The sequence below is a fragment of the Desmodus rotundus genome, chromosome 10 (assembly GCF_022682495.2).
Source record: "Desmodus rotundus isolate HL8 chromosome 10, HLdesRot8A.1, whole genome shotgun sequence".
Taxonomy (NCBI): domain Eukaryota; kingdom Metazoa; phylum Chordata; class Mammalia; order Chiroptera; family Phyllostomidae; genus Desmodus; species Desmodus rotundus.
In genome coordinates, this window is record NC_071396.1 from 50,857,290 (window position 1) to 50,873,788 (window position 16,499).

At 57.0% G+C, this 16,499-nt stretch overlaps 1 protein-coding gene across 1 annotated transcript in view; it reads left to right on the forward strand.

Moving 5' to 3' along the window:
* The first annotated feature begins 226 nt into the window (after positions 1-226).
* Positions 227-16,499, forward strand: part of PSD2 (pleckstrin and Sec7 domain containing 2) — a 42,041-nt gene continuing 25,768 nt past the window's right edge. The window contains exons 1-2 of the mRNA XM_024575235.4: positions 227-344; positions 13,239-13,663. Of these exons, the coding sequence (XP_024431003.2) occupies positions 13,290-13,663 (374 nt within the window). The 5' untranslated portion in view covers positions 227-344; positions 13,239-13,289. The remainder of the gene's footprint in view (positions 345-13,238; positions 13,664-16,499) is intronic.

Below are 16,499 nucleotides of genomic sequence, written 5' to 3' on the forward strand. Positions count from 1 at the left end.
CCGGTCGCCTCGCGCTGTCCGGCCCTCCGTGCGGAGGCGTGGCAGGCCAGCTGGCTAGGGTGGCCGCTGTGGCCTCCCGCTCCACTCCCGCCGCCTGCCGCCTGCAGTCCCCCCGCCCTTCCCCGCCCTTCCCGCTCCTCCCTCCCTCCTTCTCGCCTTGCGTCCCTCCCTCCTGCCGTCAGTCCCCCCATCTCTGCTCAGCTTCTCCACAGCGCGGCTCAGACACCTGAAGGGACAGAAGCGGGCGCGGGAGCCCCGACAGCCAGCAGCGGAGGAGTGTGGCGGTCAGTCCGACACATGGCCCCGCCGTGAGGGGCTGGACCCACTGACTGGGACCAGGAGCGGTGAGTGCGGCCGCGGGGCCACCTCGTCCCTAGGGCCCGTGTGCTCCGGGACCCTGCCCCTCCCCGAAGCCGGGCTAGGGGCTGGGAGGGAGTGCTGGGGGGCAAGCAAACTGGGTGGTGGGGCGCCGCCCTCCGCCCTCCGTGCCAGCCAGGGTCTGCTAACAAAGCTATGTTTCCAGATCAATTCCGTGGCGGCTGGAGCATCTGAAGGATACGGTTGTCATGGAGATGGGGCCGAAAGAGGAAGCTCGGGGATGGCCAGGTCTGGGCCAGGGAGTGGGGCCACCGCTAGAGAGCCTCAGGCCAGTCTGCAGGGAGGGTAGGGGCGTTCTGGCCCAGTTGTCTCCTGGGCTCTCCCTCCGGACCCCCCTTTTGTATAATCTAAGAGTACATGTGTGCATTGATGGGGTGTCAGTGAGAGCTGGTGGCTGGGGACCTGGAGTGTGGAGTGCTGGGCCTGCCAGCAGCCACCTTTACTGTGGAGAAGCTTCGAGGATTTATTTCTGTTTCCAGTTCCCCAACTTTGACAACCTGGCTTGGCTGCCGAGCGAGCCTCACCGGCTCTGAGCTCTGCCGCTAGATCAGGGGCTTGCGTGGGGGCGTGGCAGGCAGTGGGCATGGCTGAGGAGCACATAATGGCTGTGGCAGCCGCAGGGAGGGAGGGGTCCTTGGAGCCCGCTGCTGGGGCTGGGGTGTGGCAGGGAGTCCAGATCCGGGGACCACCCTGTCCAGCTGGCCCCCACCTAGGAGGAAGTATGCAGACTCTTGCTGTCCCTGGACGATCTGGGAGCTGCCTGAGTCAGAACCGGGGGTATTGTCTCTGCACAGGCCCAGGCACTACCTCAGTCCACCCCTTCATCTTAGGACCAACTTGGGGGGTGGGGCTTGAAGAACCAGGGGCTGAAGCCCCAGACAAAATGGAAAAGTGGGTCTGAGATTTTTGGCAGGTTCAAGATAAGCCAGGCTGAGCTTGATAGATGGGTGAATGGGGAGCAGGGAGAGGGCTCAGGGTTTGGCCGGGGCAGATGGGCAGCCTGGGCCTGGGGAGAGGCATGTGGGCTTTCCTGAGGTCCCCAGCTCTTTCTTCCAGACATTGGAAACAAAAGCTGCTTAATGGGAGGGGTACTCAGGCAGCTTGAGGGAGAATGGATAAGGGGCGTTTGGACCTCTTCCAAGGCCAAATCGTGGCCCTGGGCAGATACAGTCATTCTCCCACCCCTTCCCTTGGGAGGTTAGGAGCCCTACCCCCTAGAGAAGCTACACGTTCTGTGACCTGGATCGCTGAATCAGTAAATGGGACCAGTTGCCCTCTCCCCGCCACCCTGCATCTCTGGAGGACAGACCTCCCCTCCAAGAGCTCCCCTTCCCCTGTGTATAGTGAGAGGCAGTGGCTTTCCAATGGAGCTGCTGCAAAGTTTGGTCCTGGTGGAAACATGGCAGGTCCCCAGGTTGTGGCCTGAACCAGAGGGCTCCCCCACATTGGGGTGTGTAGGTGAGTGCTGGCCCAGCTAAAGGCAGAAGAATGACTAGAATATTCTTGGAAGGCCTCCCTGCTGGTGCCTCTTGCAGGGGCTGAAGCCTCGGTCCTTGGGTGACTTGTACCTTGTAGTCCCGGGAGACGGAGGGTTTTCCTCCTGCCACTTGTCCTGCTGTGACAGTGACGGGCCACGTGTTCTCCAAGCTGACCTGACCCGCAGTGTTCCCTGGAGGGAGGGTGCAAAGCCAGCTGGGAAGGAGGACTTCCTGCTCTTGACAGGTCTGAGAGAGAGGGGCGGGGCCAGTGCCTCACCTAGCTTCCCATCTATCGAGTACAACCATGGTGCTAAGTGCTTTCGTACACATGGCCACTGGTAAAAGAGGCGTTTCCATTTTTCCCATTTTGGGAAAGAGAATACTGAGGGTCAGGGAGGAGTTGCTTGTTCAAAGTCACCTAGGTAGTAAGTGGCAGAGCGAGGATTTGCACCTGAGCAGAACTATCTGAAGCTTGGACCTCTGTCCCCATCTCATTTTCTTCTTCCCAGATGCAAGTATGGAGGGAGGTGGGACTGAGTGCCTTTCTGCCTGGAGCAAGGGGTGACCTGGGGGAAACTGAGGCCGTAAGCTAGGGTCTTTTAGAGAGGTGGGATAGAGACATTCTCGTTCCGGATGTCAGCTTGAAGGAGAATGACACTCCTTCTCTCGACAGACGATACTCTAGACATCCTTTGCCAGATGGTCTTTTCCAGGGAAATCTGTTTTGAGTGGCATCTTATGTCTGAGGCTCCATATTTAGCCTGGCTTCTCACATGGGAGGATACACTCAGGCTGTTGCCCCTTGAGGGGTGTTTGGGGGAGGGCTTGGCTTGGGCAGACCTGATTCCTCGTCACAGCTCAGGCAGAGGTGGGGCAGGGCCCATGTTCCTCCCAGCCCTGCCCTGGCTGAGGGCTGCCCTCCTGGTCTCCCCTGGGACCTGGCTGTTCCCCGCAGAGCCCTTGTCCTCCCGAAAGGGTTTGCTCACAGCTGAGTTTGCTTCCTTGAGGTCTTGACCCTCATTCAGTGGTGAGCCACTCTAGGGCTGTGTCTGCCTGGCCCCTGGTGACTCCAGTGTCCAGCCCAGCCTAGGCCAGGTCCACAGCCCAGCTTGTGGGCTGCCCCCTTCCCATTCCTACCCCGTCAAGTCAGGCCCTGAGCTCCACTCTTCGGAGTGCCCCCCTCATCCCCTCCCCCCCCTTTATCACGTCAAACCTGATAGTACAATGAACACTCACCTACCTATCCTTTACTTAGAGAACTAGGTTTGCCAGCTGTTGACATTTTGCCCACATTTTTTCTTTCTCTTTGAACTGTTTGACAGTGAGCTGCAGATAGCGTAACAATCACCTCTAAATGCCTCGGCATGGATGTCCTGAGACAAGGACATTTTTCTCCATGAATATACTGTTAACATACCCAAGAAATTAATGACACAATCTAACCTAATATGCAATCCATATTCAAACTTTCCTAGTTGTCCCTGTAGTGTCCTTTATAGCTGTTTAAATTTTGTTTTGGATCAAGTATCGCCTATTACCTTCAGTTATATCTTTTCAGTCCCCTTTGATCTGGAAGAATCCTCTTGTTTTAAAAGGTCTTCATGACACTGTCAGTCTTAAAGAGCCCTGCCTGCCCCTCGCAGGAGGCTCCACATTCCTCATTTGTCGTGTCGCTTCCTCATGAGTAGGTTCAGGTTGAACGGTTTTTGGTGCAAGAATATCCCATAGGTGATGTTGTGTCCTTCTCCGTGTGTCCCATCAGGTGGCACATGTCATTAGCTTGTCCTGTAATAGGCGCTGCTGAGTTACGTCACGTGGCTAAGGAGGCCCTTTGTTCAGTCCCACTCCTCCCTCCTCACCGCCTCCAGGCGCTCCATCCACCTGGCCACCTGTGTACCTGGGCAGCAAAACCAAAGGAACCTCTACTTCAGACCATGCGCTGGAGAAGGGCGATTGATACGACACTGATGGGGCCTTCAAGGCCTTCACAACCTCGGGGGTGGGGATGGGGTGAGCCACAACTCAGGGGAGGTGCTGTCAGAATCAGGTGGGGGAGGCCCAGAGAAAGTACTGAGGGGTACAGGGAGGGAAGATAGGAGGCAGGGGCATGATAGGAAGAAAGGGGGTGGGACCCAGACAATAGATGCCCACCTGGAGCCACGGAAGGGTTTTAAAGTGGGGAGTGATGGGGCAGATGTGGGTGCTGAAGAAGGTGCTTTGAGAAGGATGGGGTGGGGTTGGCCAGCACACCTGATTTGGGGCTGCTGTGTAAGGCATACGGAGGGAATGGAGTCAGCGGTGGGGTGGCCCTGCTGGGACTGGGGTGTGGTAGGTGGGTGTGGAGTGAGGAGTGATGTAAGAGGCAGGCTGGACGGGCACTGGGGTCCAGCTGGAGGTGGGGAGGGCTGCTGTGCGGCGGCTTGGGAAGGCGGTGGAGAATGTGGTTTTAGGTGTGTGAGGGCTGAGGTTCTTTCCAGGTCGGAAGAACAGTGTGTGGGAAGCTCATTTCCCCAGGTCTCCGTGGTTACCTGTGGTCACCCAGTTAAAGCTCACTTTGGGATGAGGGCAGAGGGAAGGTCACGCCTAGCACACAGCAGGGAATGAATGGCCGGGGTGGGGGTGGGGGCTTAGGCACCAGTAGGGGAGGGACTTGGAGAAGGGGTCAGGGGCCGGCTCAGAGGCAGCTGCCACTATCTGTCAGGGTAACCCCTCCCTCACAGCCCCCCCCCTCCCTTCCCTCCTTTTGTTTTTTCATACTTGCTTGGTAAAAACCCAGCCCTGGTCAAATCCATCGCCAGCCTGCTCCACATCTGACCTGTGCAGCTGGATGGGGCTGGGAAAAACCTTTACCCCAACTGGTCTCACTTTAAGGTCAAAACCGTGAACTTCAGGTGGGTTTTCAGTAGTCCTGCAGTCCCACCCTGGGTCCCGAGCCCTTCCCCCTCCCTCCACCTGATGACTGCTTCACACGCTCTCTTCTACCCTTGGCCCAAGCATCCCTTCCCCAACCCCCCTCATAGCTTCTGACATTGCTTCCTACCTCTGAGAAAATAGAGGCAGCCCTGGCTGGTGTGATTGAGCAGCAGACTGTGAACCAAAAGGTCGCCAGTTGGATTCCCAGTCAGGGCACATGCCTGGGTTGCAGGCCAGGTCCCCAGTAAGGGGGTGCATGAGGGGCAACCACACATTGATGTTTCTCTCCCTCTCTTTTTCTGTCCCTTCCCCTCTCTCTAAGAATAAATAAATAAAATCTTTAAAAAGAAAAGGAAGAACTTCTGTTCCACATTTACATCAAAACTCCCCAGGCTGCTCATCTATACCCAGTGTCTTCATGTCCCCCACCCTCCATCTCTCTTGACTTCCCTCCATTTGAGCTTTGCCTCCCTTGCCCTTTACCGACTACTCTTCTCAAGGTCACCAATGACCAATTCTCAGCCGTCATGGGTGGCATTTGACACATTTAATCTCTCCCTCTCCCTTGAAAGATGCCTTGACCTCCAGGATATCCATTCTCCTGTTTCTCTTCCACCTTTCGGGCTGCTCCTCTCATTCTCCTTCTCCCCCACCCCTGCCTCTTAATTTCAGAGCGCCCAGGACTCCGCCCCTGCCTGGCCGCTCTTCCTCATCTACATTCAGTCCTGTGCCCATCTCCTCCGGTCCCCGGCTTAAGCACTACCTGCATGCTTCCAGCTCCCAAATTTATACCCCCCATTTAGACCTCTCTTCTGAGCTCCAGTAGCCTACCCAGCATCTCAACTGTCTTGTCTACTAGACACTTCAAACTTAGCTTGTTCACAGCTGTGCCCCCAGTCTTCCTCCCCAAACCTGCTCCACCTAGTCTTCCCTGTCTCAGGAGTGGCAGCTCAGGCCTTTGAGGTGCTCAGCGCCCAAATGTTGATGTCGGTCCTGACTCTCTCTCCTACCCCTGGACCGCCCATCAAAGGGTGGGGATTTTACCAACCAAATCTCCCACCAAGGGGCTATGGCTGAGTAGGAGGGACAGGGAGGCGATAGTGGAATGGCCCCGTACTCACCTTCCATACCTGCTGGCTCTGTACCCTGTGCTCCTGGTCCTCAACTGGCCCCAAGGAGGCTACAGCCTTTGGCAGATCCCATGCGGAAGTCCTAGAGTGGAGAGGAGAGGATGCGGGGAGAGGAAGGGAGGAGGGGAAGGGGGACTCAGCAAGGGAGGGGTTAAGTGGAGCTATGTCCTCCACAGGTGGGGGAGGGGAGAGGGAGGAAGTCACAAGGGATGAGGCAGGGAGGGTGTTCTCAGGATGGAGTGGACAGAAAATGTGAGGGTCTAGCGAGTACAGGGTAAGTGAAGGGAGGGTAAAATTTCTTAGTTTGCCTCTCCTGGCTGTTGACCCAGATGGGGAGGCAGGGAGGCTGCTCAGAGATTGAGCCTCTTGGTTCTGCCCCCCTCCCCCCACAGGTGTCTTAGCTGAGCAGGGTTGGTTGGGAGGACTTGCCCTTGGTCAGTCCATTATTGAGCTCTTGGGATTCAACTCTAAACCCACAGGCTCATGGGTCAAACGTGGGTCAAGGAGCAGAGTGAGCCCCAGGTGCCCTCTGGAGCTCCAGGAAGATGAAACCGCCACTTGCTCCGAGCAGCCTAGTTTTTTGTGGTCCCAGATAACGAACGGAGGGCTCACCCTGCAGGGAAGTCAGCTGAGGGTGGAGTCACCAGTTATGAACATGATTTGGGATTTGACAGCAGACATTTTGAATTTCAGCAGTGCTGAGGGCTCTCCCAACTAGAATGCAGATGTATGCAAATGATAAGCAAATGAGAGTGCCAAGTGGCTCAGGGCAGGAGAGAAGCAAGCAGGGAGATGTCAAGGGTTGACCTTTGAGGAGCTGGGCCCAGGGCCTCCTGAAAGTCCCAGCAGGCTGCAGGGCACATGCAGAGAAGATGCAAATGTGCAACCAGAGCCCAGGCACCTCTGCCTGCCTGATCACGAGGAAGAGCAGGCCTCTAGATCCCCATAACCCAAGGCAAGCTGGTTTTTCAGAGGCCAAAATGAGAGGAGGAAGGCATGGTAGTGCTGGGTTCATTAAGGACCCCAGACTGGTACCACATAAAGGGGATGGATGCCTTTTAAGGATGCCCCAGGCACTTGGCTCTTGCCCCGCCGCACATGGTGTGGCTCTTGTGTCTTGAGACAGAACTCTAGGAGGATGCCTGTCCAGGAGTGGGAGTGTCGGTGGGGCCAGGACTGTAGGGTCCCCACCTACCTCAGGAAAAGGTGGGGTGCTCTCTGGACCACCCTCCTGGGCTACCCCAGGAGCTTCTCCTGCCTCTACCTGCAGGCTGGGCCTCTGTGGTCCTTGCTCTGGCAGGCAGATGAGAACACATGTCCATTGGGGCCCAGTGAACGCTGCCCGAGTTGCTTTCCTAGGCATTTCACACCCAGTGTGGGCAGCCAGCCCGTTCCCCTGCAGACATGAGACAGGATTCTGGGAAGCAGAAGCTGCTATCCTTCCCCGAGCACCTGTGGCCAGCTCTGAGCCGAGCACCGCACCCACACGTTGCCTTTGTCCTCACTGTGGCCCTGCGTGGCAGATGCTGTTAGCACTCCCTTTTGCAGGGGAGGACGCTGAGGCTCAGAGAGGTGGGCCACTGTTCCTGAGGTGACACAGCTGGTGCGCAGCAGAGCTGGGATTTGAAGCCAGGTCTTTTAGACTGCACCGCCGGGGTGCTGACCACTGCCCTGACAGTCTCAGTCTAAGACACTTGTTGCTTCCAAGCTGGGAAGGCCAAGCAGCTTAGGAAGGGTTGGGGTCACTTCAGGAAATGGAGGCAAGGCTCTTCCTGGGGCTCCTGGGTGGACATCCCCTCTGTGTTATCCTGGGCACCTCCCTGCCCCGGGGCCGTTGAGACGGTGAGGAGGTGCATGCCCAGCTTGGTCTTTGTCTAGGGAGGGTGCTTAGAGGCCTGGGATGACAGCAAGGTCCTGCCTTCCAGACCCCTTGGCTGGCAGAGGTGGGTGGGGGGAACAGGAGGAGCTGTGTGATCCAGCGACCCCCCTGAGTCCCTGCTGCCCACACTGCCAGTGGCCCAGCCGGTGCCTGGGAGTCCTGGAGGGCCCATGGATGTGGAGGCACAGCTGGCTAAGGTGTGTTCTGAGCCCTATTGTGTGGCAGCCCTCTTCATTGAGCATCTTATTTAACTGTCCATGTGTGTACTTATGTGTTCGTGTGTGTGTATGTGAAGACCCCCAGCCCGAGTGGTAAACCTGAGGGCGTGAGGGAGTCAGTATAGTAGGAATTGTGGGGAAGGGTGATGGGGCCAATGGGGATGTTCAGTGGGGGTTCCCAGTGAGCAGAGGACAGGTCTGAGAGTGAAAGGTTTTTAGCTTCCTCCCTGGCCCAAGTAGCCCTCATGGAACTTTCTCTGAGTGTTCAGTACCAGAGGCAGAGGGTCCTTGGGGACTTTCCAGGTTGGGTTCATGCCTGGAGCCTAAGGATGGGCGCTAGAGGTCCATGAGCCTCTCAAAAATTGCTCAGAATGTTGTATACGGATGTGAGAGTCTGTCTGGGGTGGGACCCACAGCTTCATTAGATGCTCACAGAGGTCCTGGAAACAGTTAGGGGTCTCTGATGTACGTGGGGCATGAGGGGTCTCTCCCACCTGAGCTTCACTCACACACTGGAGGCAGGACCAGAGTCTTGGCTCTCAGCTCCCTGGGCCAGTTGTGGGCTCAGCTTCATCTCTACACTGACATTCCAAACCGATTTCCTCTGATCGCAGCCTCCTTGACATACCCTGCCTGGGCTCTAAGGCCCTGTGACCCTCCCACAGCCTCTTAGATTTTGCCTGCCCTGGGTCCTTTATCCTAACTCTGCCTCCCGGGCCCCCATTGCCGCCAAGTGGCCCTGCATGGCTCCATCTCCTCCCAAACCCACCCAGCTGCCCGATGCCACTGGGCATGGCTGTGGTCGGTGCGGATGTCTGTCTTCGCCACTCCCCACCCTGGCCTGAAGCACTGGGTTGTCCCTTCCCTGCCCCTGGCTTCTCCCAAAGCAGGATGGTTTCCATACTGGTTGTCCGGTGATGTAGGTCTAGCTGCCCTGAACCCTGACCCTAGGCCTGTGGGCTCCTCATCTCCACCTCACCACCCAGGAACACTGACTCCTGAGGGGCTGCCCTCTGTGTGCATTTGCATGGTGCATGTGCATGTGTGCGTGTGCCCACACACGCCTGCACTGGAAGCTTGCTCACAGATGTGCATGCAGGCACCTGCACCCATGCACTCTCCTCTCTGTCTTACAGAGCGGGCTGCGCCCTGGAGCCCTCCTTGTCTGGCCCCTCTTCCAGCCCTTTCCTTGGGCTCCTCACAGCCGCTGGCTTGGATCCCATTGTGGAAGGCACCATATGAGGTTGACTGTCCAGTGTTGTTCCAAGGAGAATGCCAGCCTCGCCACTTTCCAGCTCTGTGACCCCGAGCCTGTTCCTCAGCCTCTCTCAACAGAGGATGATTATCATGTCCAATTATTGAAAACTGCCCGCTGTTTGCCAGGCACTGTGCTAGGCTCCGGGGGAGACAACAGCGAATATGACATAGTTCCCATCCTCACTGACCTTACATCCTGGTGAGGCAGGAAGTAAGGAAACAAATAGAAAAGGAGGTTTCGGTTCTGCTAAGAGACGCTGAGCAGATATGCTGCTCTGTGGGGGAGTGTGTGAGAGCCCCGGGTGGGCACAGAAAGCTTCTCTGAAGAGGCGGTGTTGGAGTGGAGCCTGAGTGACAGGAGGCAGTCACTTAAAGGTGTAGGGAAAGAACATTCTAGGCCAAGGGTACAGCTGGTGCAAAGGCCCTGCGGTGGGAATGAGCTCAGGGAGCAGAAAGAAGGCCACGTGGCTGACGGGATGGGGGATGGGGAGAGGGCAGTGAACCAGTTCAGGCACGGCCTTTTTAGGCCATGCTGAGGAGACCGGATTCTAACTGAAGGGCAGTGGGAGCTGTTGGAGGGTTATGAGTGAGGGAGCGATGTGATATAATTTGTTTCCACGACTCCCTCCAGCTGCCACAGGGAGAGTGGGGAGCGGGGCAGGGTTGCCTCAGGAGCAGCTGAGACTTAGAAAGTGGCTGGTTTGGCATTTAGCCCTGGCCCAGTCAGTGTTCCACTATCATTGTGGACCCCGTTCTGGTTGGTGCTGAAAAAGAGGCTGCTGTACCCAAGGCCATCTCAAGGGCCACGGTTAGCGGGAGCCCCTGCTTGGAGCAGGGCTTGATTCAGGCTGAGGGAGGATGCAGGGGATCTAGCTGCTGCCGGCCTGTCATTTGCAAGCACCTCCTTGAGTTCGTGTCCTGTGGCCCAGCTGTGCCCGCTCCCCCCCACCCCCGCCCCTTGCCAGCAGGGCTGCAGGTAGGCAGGGTCACTGCTTTGGGTGGACTCTTCCGGTTGAAGATTTGAGCCCTTGACCTTGTGGGAGGGTCTGACGGGCCCTGGGAAACTGGCAGCTCATCCTGTACCTCCAGCCCACCCAGGTGCAGGGGGAAGCTACTCTGAGTTCTAGAAGCAGCTACTCACTGCGTGACCTCAGGCAAAACCTTTCCTGGTTCTGTGCCTTAGTCTCTCCATTTGCCAAATGGGGTGGTCGAAAGAGTGGACTGTTGCTGCCCTTCTTTCTCCTTGACCTCTGTAGTGTGTTCTTCCTTGGATCGCAGATCTCCCAGCGTTTATGACGTTAAGTTCTCCCACCAGCCCTGGGGAAGGAGGTAATGCCCCCATTATGGTGATGGGTCCACCAAGGCCAGAAGGAACGGTGAGTCCCAAGGCACATTTGGTTCAGAGTGAGGACTTGGGGCATTTTTTCAGACCTCTGCCCTGAAGCCCCCCTTTATGTGCCCATCACTAGGGCTCATTAAGAGAAGGGATTTCTGGCTCAGCTATTTCTAGGCTTACATGGCCCTCAGCCCAGGCAGGGACTCTGGGCCCCCGGCCCAGAGTGGAGCTCAATGCTGCTCCTTGTCTGCCCACCCCCGAGAAGTCAAGGACACGACCCAGTCCTGTGTGTTGGTAGAACCTCCATCCCTCTCCCAGCTGCAGGAGGACATGGCAGGGCAGGTAAGGCTGCAGCCAGCCTGAGGTAGCTGTTGGAAGTTGGGGGGTGATGTAGGGGCCTCCCAAGAGGTCCTTTTTTTGTCCATAACCCTGGCTTTGAGGCCGGTGCAGGCCAAGCATCAGGTGAAGCCGCTTACACTCTCAAATATCAGACTTTGCTGGGAGCTCTGGGAGAGCCCTGACCAAAGAGGAGGCACCCCTCCCTGCAGGGCTCGGCCTCCATGTGAGGTTGTGGGAGCTTGAGGCATCCTGATGGAATGGAGTGAAGTCCTGTGCCCCAGATCCAGTGCTCATCCAGGCCCCCGGGGCTGTAAAGCCGGCTGGAGGACTGGAGCTCAGGCAGCAGGCCAGGAGGCCCCATTCCCCCTCCTCTTTGCTTTCTCAGCACTCCCCCGCCCCCAAGGAGACTGGCTGAGGAGATGACCTGTTCTCTCCCCCACCCCCCTCCTCTGAGCACACAGCCGGTGGGAACAGAGTGAAACAGCAACTGGAGCAGCAGGGATTTAGGGCAGGCCAGAAAGATCCCTCACTCAGGGCCAAGCCCCTTGGGGTTCCCTGTGTCCTAGGATCAGGGCCCAGATATCCTAGAGCTTGGCTCTTCAGACTGTTTTTTAAAAATTCTATAAAGGTTTTTTAAAAAAAGTAAAATCTATGCTCACACAGTCTTCAAAACCCTAGGAGGTTACACTCAGGGTGAGTGAGCTGGGACCCCAGACACTAACCCCGCCCCCCCCTCCGCCCCCGCCTTCTCCTCTTTCACTTCATGTCTGAAAACCAAGGTTAAATGAATATTAAGTGTCCTGTGGTGTCAGACTCCCCCTCAAGGGCCTGGAAGTGATTCACTTTCCTCTCCAGGTTCATGTTCTCTAAGCGGGAAGTTTCTCCTACTATATCAGTTCCCTGTAGATTAGGGTTCAGGAGGTCTGGGGGGAGGGCTTCATATTCTGTAATTTAAGTCCCTCAGGTGGCGCCTATGACCAGGCAGGGGTAGGCACTATGGGTCTCGTTAAGTCCTGTGACTGTACCTGCAGCTCCTTCTGTTGTAGCCTGGGAGCCTGGCCAGTCCCTCTTCTCCTTCAGCCTCTCCTGAGTCCCTAGAACTCCTTCTCCAGAGGACAGTGGAGGTATTGGGGGAAGCTAAGGCCTGAAAAGGGGAGGCAGGAAGTTGTTTGGAGGGGCTGATCTGTGTCCCTGGTGGCAGAGGTCTTGGGTGTACGGTAGGGAGTGGTGGTGAAAATCGCCTAGCATGGGTGGGCTGGGGCACAGAGGGATGAGGGGAGAACAGGCCATCATAGCTGCCCTCCCACCTGGGATTAGGTTGGGCAGGAAGCCTCTGGGAAATGTGGGCTGGTTCCAATGTATTTTAAAGGGGACATGGCAGGTAAAATGGAGGAGAAACAGGCCCAGAGCAGGGCAGAGGGGAGTGGGCCTGGCTTGGGTGGGGTGAGAGGAGCCCTGACCTGGACCCATGAAGGGTCACACAGTGAGCTGGGCAGAGCAGGGCTTTCCCCTTGCACGCTCTCCCCAGAGTGCCCCATGGCAGCCTCCTCATGAGTCCCTCCTCAGGGCTCAGTGAGTTCTGTGGAGCCCGGGTGTGGAGGGGAGCCCCAGGCCCCATCATCCTCTCTGCTAGCGCTGGGGCTTTGGGCTCTGGGCAGCAGAGGCAGCCGCAGTCTCAGCGAGGCTCCGTGGAGGTGCTGCACCCGCCCAGCACCCTGGACAGCGCCTCACGCTGGGCCTCGCGAGGGCTCCCTTTGGCTTCTCTGGGGTGGCCTCCGTTCTGATAAAGCGGCTCTCAGTTGACTTCCTTGCCTCCTCTCTTAACCGCCCCTTTCAAGGTAGCCCCAAGTCCAACTCCCTCCATTTGCCCTGGAGCCAGGGAGAGACAACATGCAAACCGGGAAGGAGGCTGGCTGCTGCCAGCCTGGGCTTTGTCTCCATCACTCTCTGGTGGGAGAGGAAGGGGGCTTAGAGGAGTTCTGGACCCTTCCCTAGTCCCTTTCAACCTGGGTCTTCCTCAGAAGGCTTTGGTGAATCCTGGAGAGCACAACAGAGACACATAGGAGGTACCGGGGAAGGCAGGACTGGGGCACATGGAATGGTAGGGGGTCGGTGAGACGAGAGTGGGGCAGGTTTGAGCAGGGCACTGAGGACACCGCAGTCTGAACCTAGACCCAGTCAGGAGGGCCTGCAAAGGTCATCGCAGTCATCCTTCTGTCCCCAGGCGGGTTGTCTGGTGCTGGGTCTGCTGGGCTTTAGACCCCACCTGCCTTGTCTGACTCACCCCTTCATCTCGCCATCTGCCGCCAGGTCTAGGGGAGTTCCCGGAGCAGCCAGCACGGGGTAGAAGCAGTGCCTGCCATGGATGAGGATAAGCTCGCATCTGGACTGCCTGAGGAAGATGGTGCCACCTGGGACCCCAGTCTGGAGCCTAGGGAGGAGTCCGGGGTCCAGCATGGAGCGGCAGCCAAGGCAGACCTGAACGGTAGCCACAGCAGCCCAGGGCATGAGCTAAGGGGCACCCTGGCGGACACTGAGGAGCCCATAAGGAGCCCGGACATGGCCCTCCACAGCCTCAGCCTTGGCCTTCCTCTCACCAATGGTCTAGCCCTGGGGCCAGACTCAGACGTTCTTGAAGATTCCACAGAGTCCAGGCCCTGGAGGGCTGGTGGGCTGGCAGAAGGAGACGATGACCCCAGGAGCCTTTGTGCGGACACTGAGGACCCTCAGCTAGGGTGAGTCGGTGTCTCAGGTAGGAGCGCACCATTTTTCATTGCTCCATGCTACGTGGTCTGGGTCTAGCCGCTTAGTCTCTCTGGTTCTTGTCTTTCCCATCCATAAAATGGGGATTTCATGTCCCTCTTTTGCCCAGCTTCTGGGTGTTTTGGGAAACACCCAGAAGCTGGGCAAAACAGAGCCATGAGATTTCAAAGACCGACAGGCCTGTTGTGCCCCCTACCCCCAACCCCCAAACCATCACAGGCTATTTCGATGTGTGGCAGGAGGGCTATACTCCCTCCCCCAGGCTGGACATTAGAGTTCTAAAATGCCTTGGTGCAGGTCATCTGGTCCATCCCTCCACTTTCTGGAGATGAGGATCTCCCAACTCTGCAATTGACCTCAATAGAGTAGGCTTTGTGGGTTAATCCCAGTCAGCTACCCCTGGCCTGAGTGCCATCTGGAAGTTGTACCAGGAATACTTACTGGAGTTACAGCCCCTCTTCTGTTATCCTCAGCAGGAGGTGGAGAGATCTGGTGTCGTGGAGATGCTTGTTGCATGTGGAGGGTGGGGATGGGCCAGGGAAATGTCTAGAAGACCCCATGATGGTCTGCAAAAAGACAATATAGAAGTCTTAGTGTGCAAGTGTGTGGGAGGTGTGTGTGCATGTGTGGAGAGCATGCATGTACCTGGCTGTGCATTGGTGTGTGAGCAGGGCTGTGTAAGCATACTGGTGCATGTGTCTTCGTGGTTGTGGGTGGAGGGTGTTTGCATGTGCTTGGCCTGTGTGGGTGCACATTTGGGCCTGCAGGTAGGAATGTGGTACGTGGGGTCGGTTGCCCATGTGTGCTGGCTATGCTGTGGCCATAACAGCATTTCTATCCAGGCAGGTCCCAGGGCATTGGCTGGCTGGCAGTGGCGTGCTGCAGGGGGCTGGGCTTCTGGGAGCACGCTGTTTGCATGTAGGCCTCATATGTACTTACGCTGACTGAAGGTGGGAGCACGTGGAAGTTCCGAGGTTGGGCTGATGGTCTTCAAGCCCTTGCTAGAACCATCTCTCAGCTCTGTTCAGGTGCAGGAGAGGGTGGCAGGTGGTGGGTGGGGAGCCATTCATGGTTCTGACAGTAAGGCGAGAGGCCGCCAGGGGCAGGCTCTGCGTTGTTGCTCAGGTGTCTCCAGGACCCAGCACAGGCTTGGCAGAGGTGCCTTTGCTGGGCAGGTTTAGGTGTCTGCTCTCTGACCCTTTCCTTCCTTCCCCTCCTACTGGAGGTCAGTAAGAGGCCACTCCACCCCAGTCCCCTGCCAGGCATCCTGCTGCTTTTTAGATTTCTGACCATTTCCCCACTTCTTTCTCTGGCCCCTTGAAGGCCTAGTGAGCTGGCAATCTCAGCTCCTGCTGGGACTGGGATGAAAGACAGCTCTCAGGTCAGTATGTTTCTCCAGGGAACGCACTGGGGCCAAATGTTGGACACTGTGTGTGTGTGTGGGGGGGGGGCGGTCCAAGGAGGTGTTTGAGGGGAAGGAGCACTTCTCAGTCCTCCACGTACAGCTCAGTTTCTGCTAGACACAGGGGCTGAGGCAGACGCTGGGCCCAGCTGGAATCTCACGGGGAGAGAGGGCCGTGCTTCTTTGCAAATGGTGGGCCTCGATTTATCAGGAATGGGCTGGGCTCATCCTGCTTCTTTCTTTGTGTCTCTTCTTGCTGCCTCTGTGTTTCTGTCTTTATCTCTCTTCAACTTTGCCATTCCCTGTCTTCCCTGCTCTGTCTCCCGTTCTCCGTATCTCCTAGTCTCTGTTTTTGTCTCTTTCTCGTTTCTTTTCTCTGGGTCTCACTCGCCTTCAGTCTCTCTCCTCTTTCTTCCCTGACCTCCCTGCTCACCTGAGCATCTCTCCAGGATGCCTCGATTCACCTGTGTGTGATGCTTTGTTCTAGGTGCTGGAGATACATTAGTGAGCAGAACATACAAAATTTTCTACTCTCATGGAGCTTATGGTCTAGTGGGGAGACATAACAAATCACAAAATAATAAATTATTGTATTAAAGTATGTTAGAAGGGGATAAGTGCTTTGGAAATATGAAGTAGGAAAAGGGGGCTGGGTGCCTGGGGGCAGGTCCCAGTTATAAATGGGGTGGTCAGGGCAGGCCTCGTGGAGGAGAAACGAGGAAGGAGGCTTTGGCCGGAGGGCAGGACACTCCGGCAGGGGGAGCAGCCGGCACAAAGGCTTCCCCCTGGGCAGCCCAGGGCTCTGAAAGGACGTGGGCAGTGTGGCGGGCCGCGGGGCTACCAGTGGCTGTTTATTCTCCCAGTGCCTCATGCAGCAAGGTTTACCCTGTACCTACTGTGTGCTGGGTTCATCTGGCCTTGCGTGTGGGTGGTTGGATGGGGCTGGGGCACAGATGGTAAATGGGAACAGCCAGAAGACTGCATCCTGATAGGGGCTGGGAGGATGAGAAGAGCTACCCTGAGGATGGAGAAGAATGAGGGGGGCCAGCGTGCTGGGTGGTGTGGACCTGCCTCCCTCAGTCCCTCTGAGGAGGTGGCATTAAGGCAAAGCCCGAGAGCTGCAATGTGGTTGGCCAAGCTAAGAGCCTCGCAGCTTATAAGGACAACAAAATTATGACCCACTGTGATTCTAGTTGTGATGCGGAGCAGCCCCAGGGGCCAGGCTAGAGGAAGAGGATTCACATTCATTCACCGATGCCCGTTATGGACCAGGCAGGGGTTGGGCTCTGCGTGGGGGGCATGCCTGTCCTTTCCCCTGCTGCACCCCAGTAACCAGTCAACTGGTGGTGTTGGCTGAAAAAACAAACAGGCCACAAGCCATGCCCTCTCCCCGCCCCCAGGGAGTC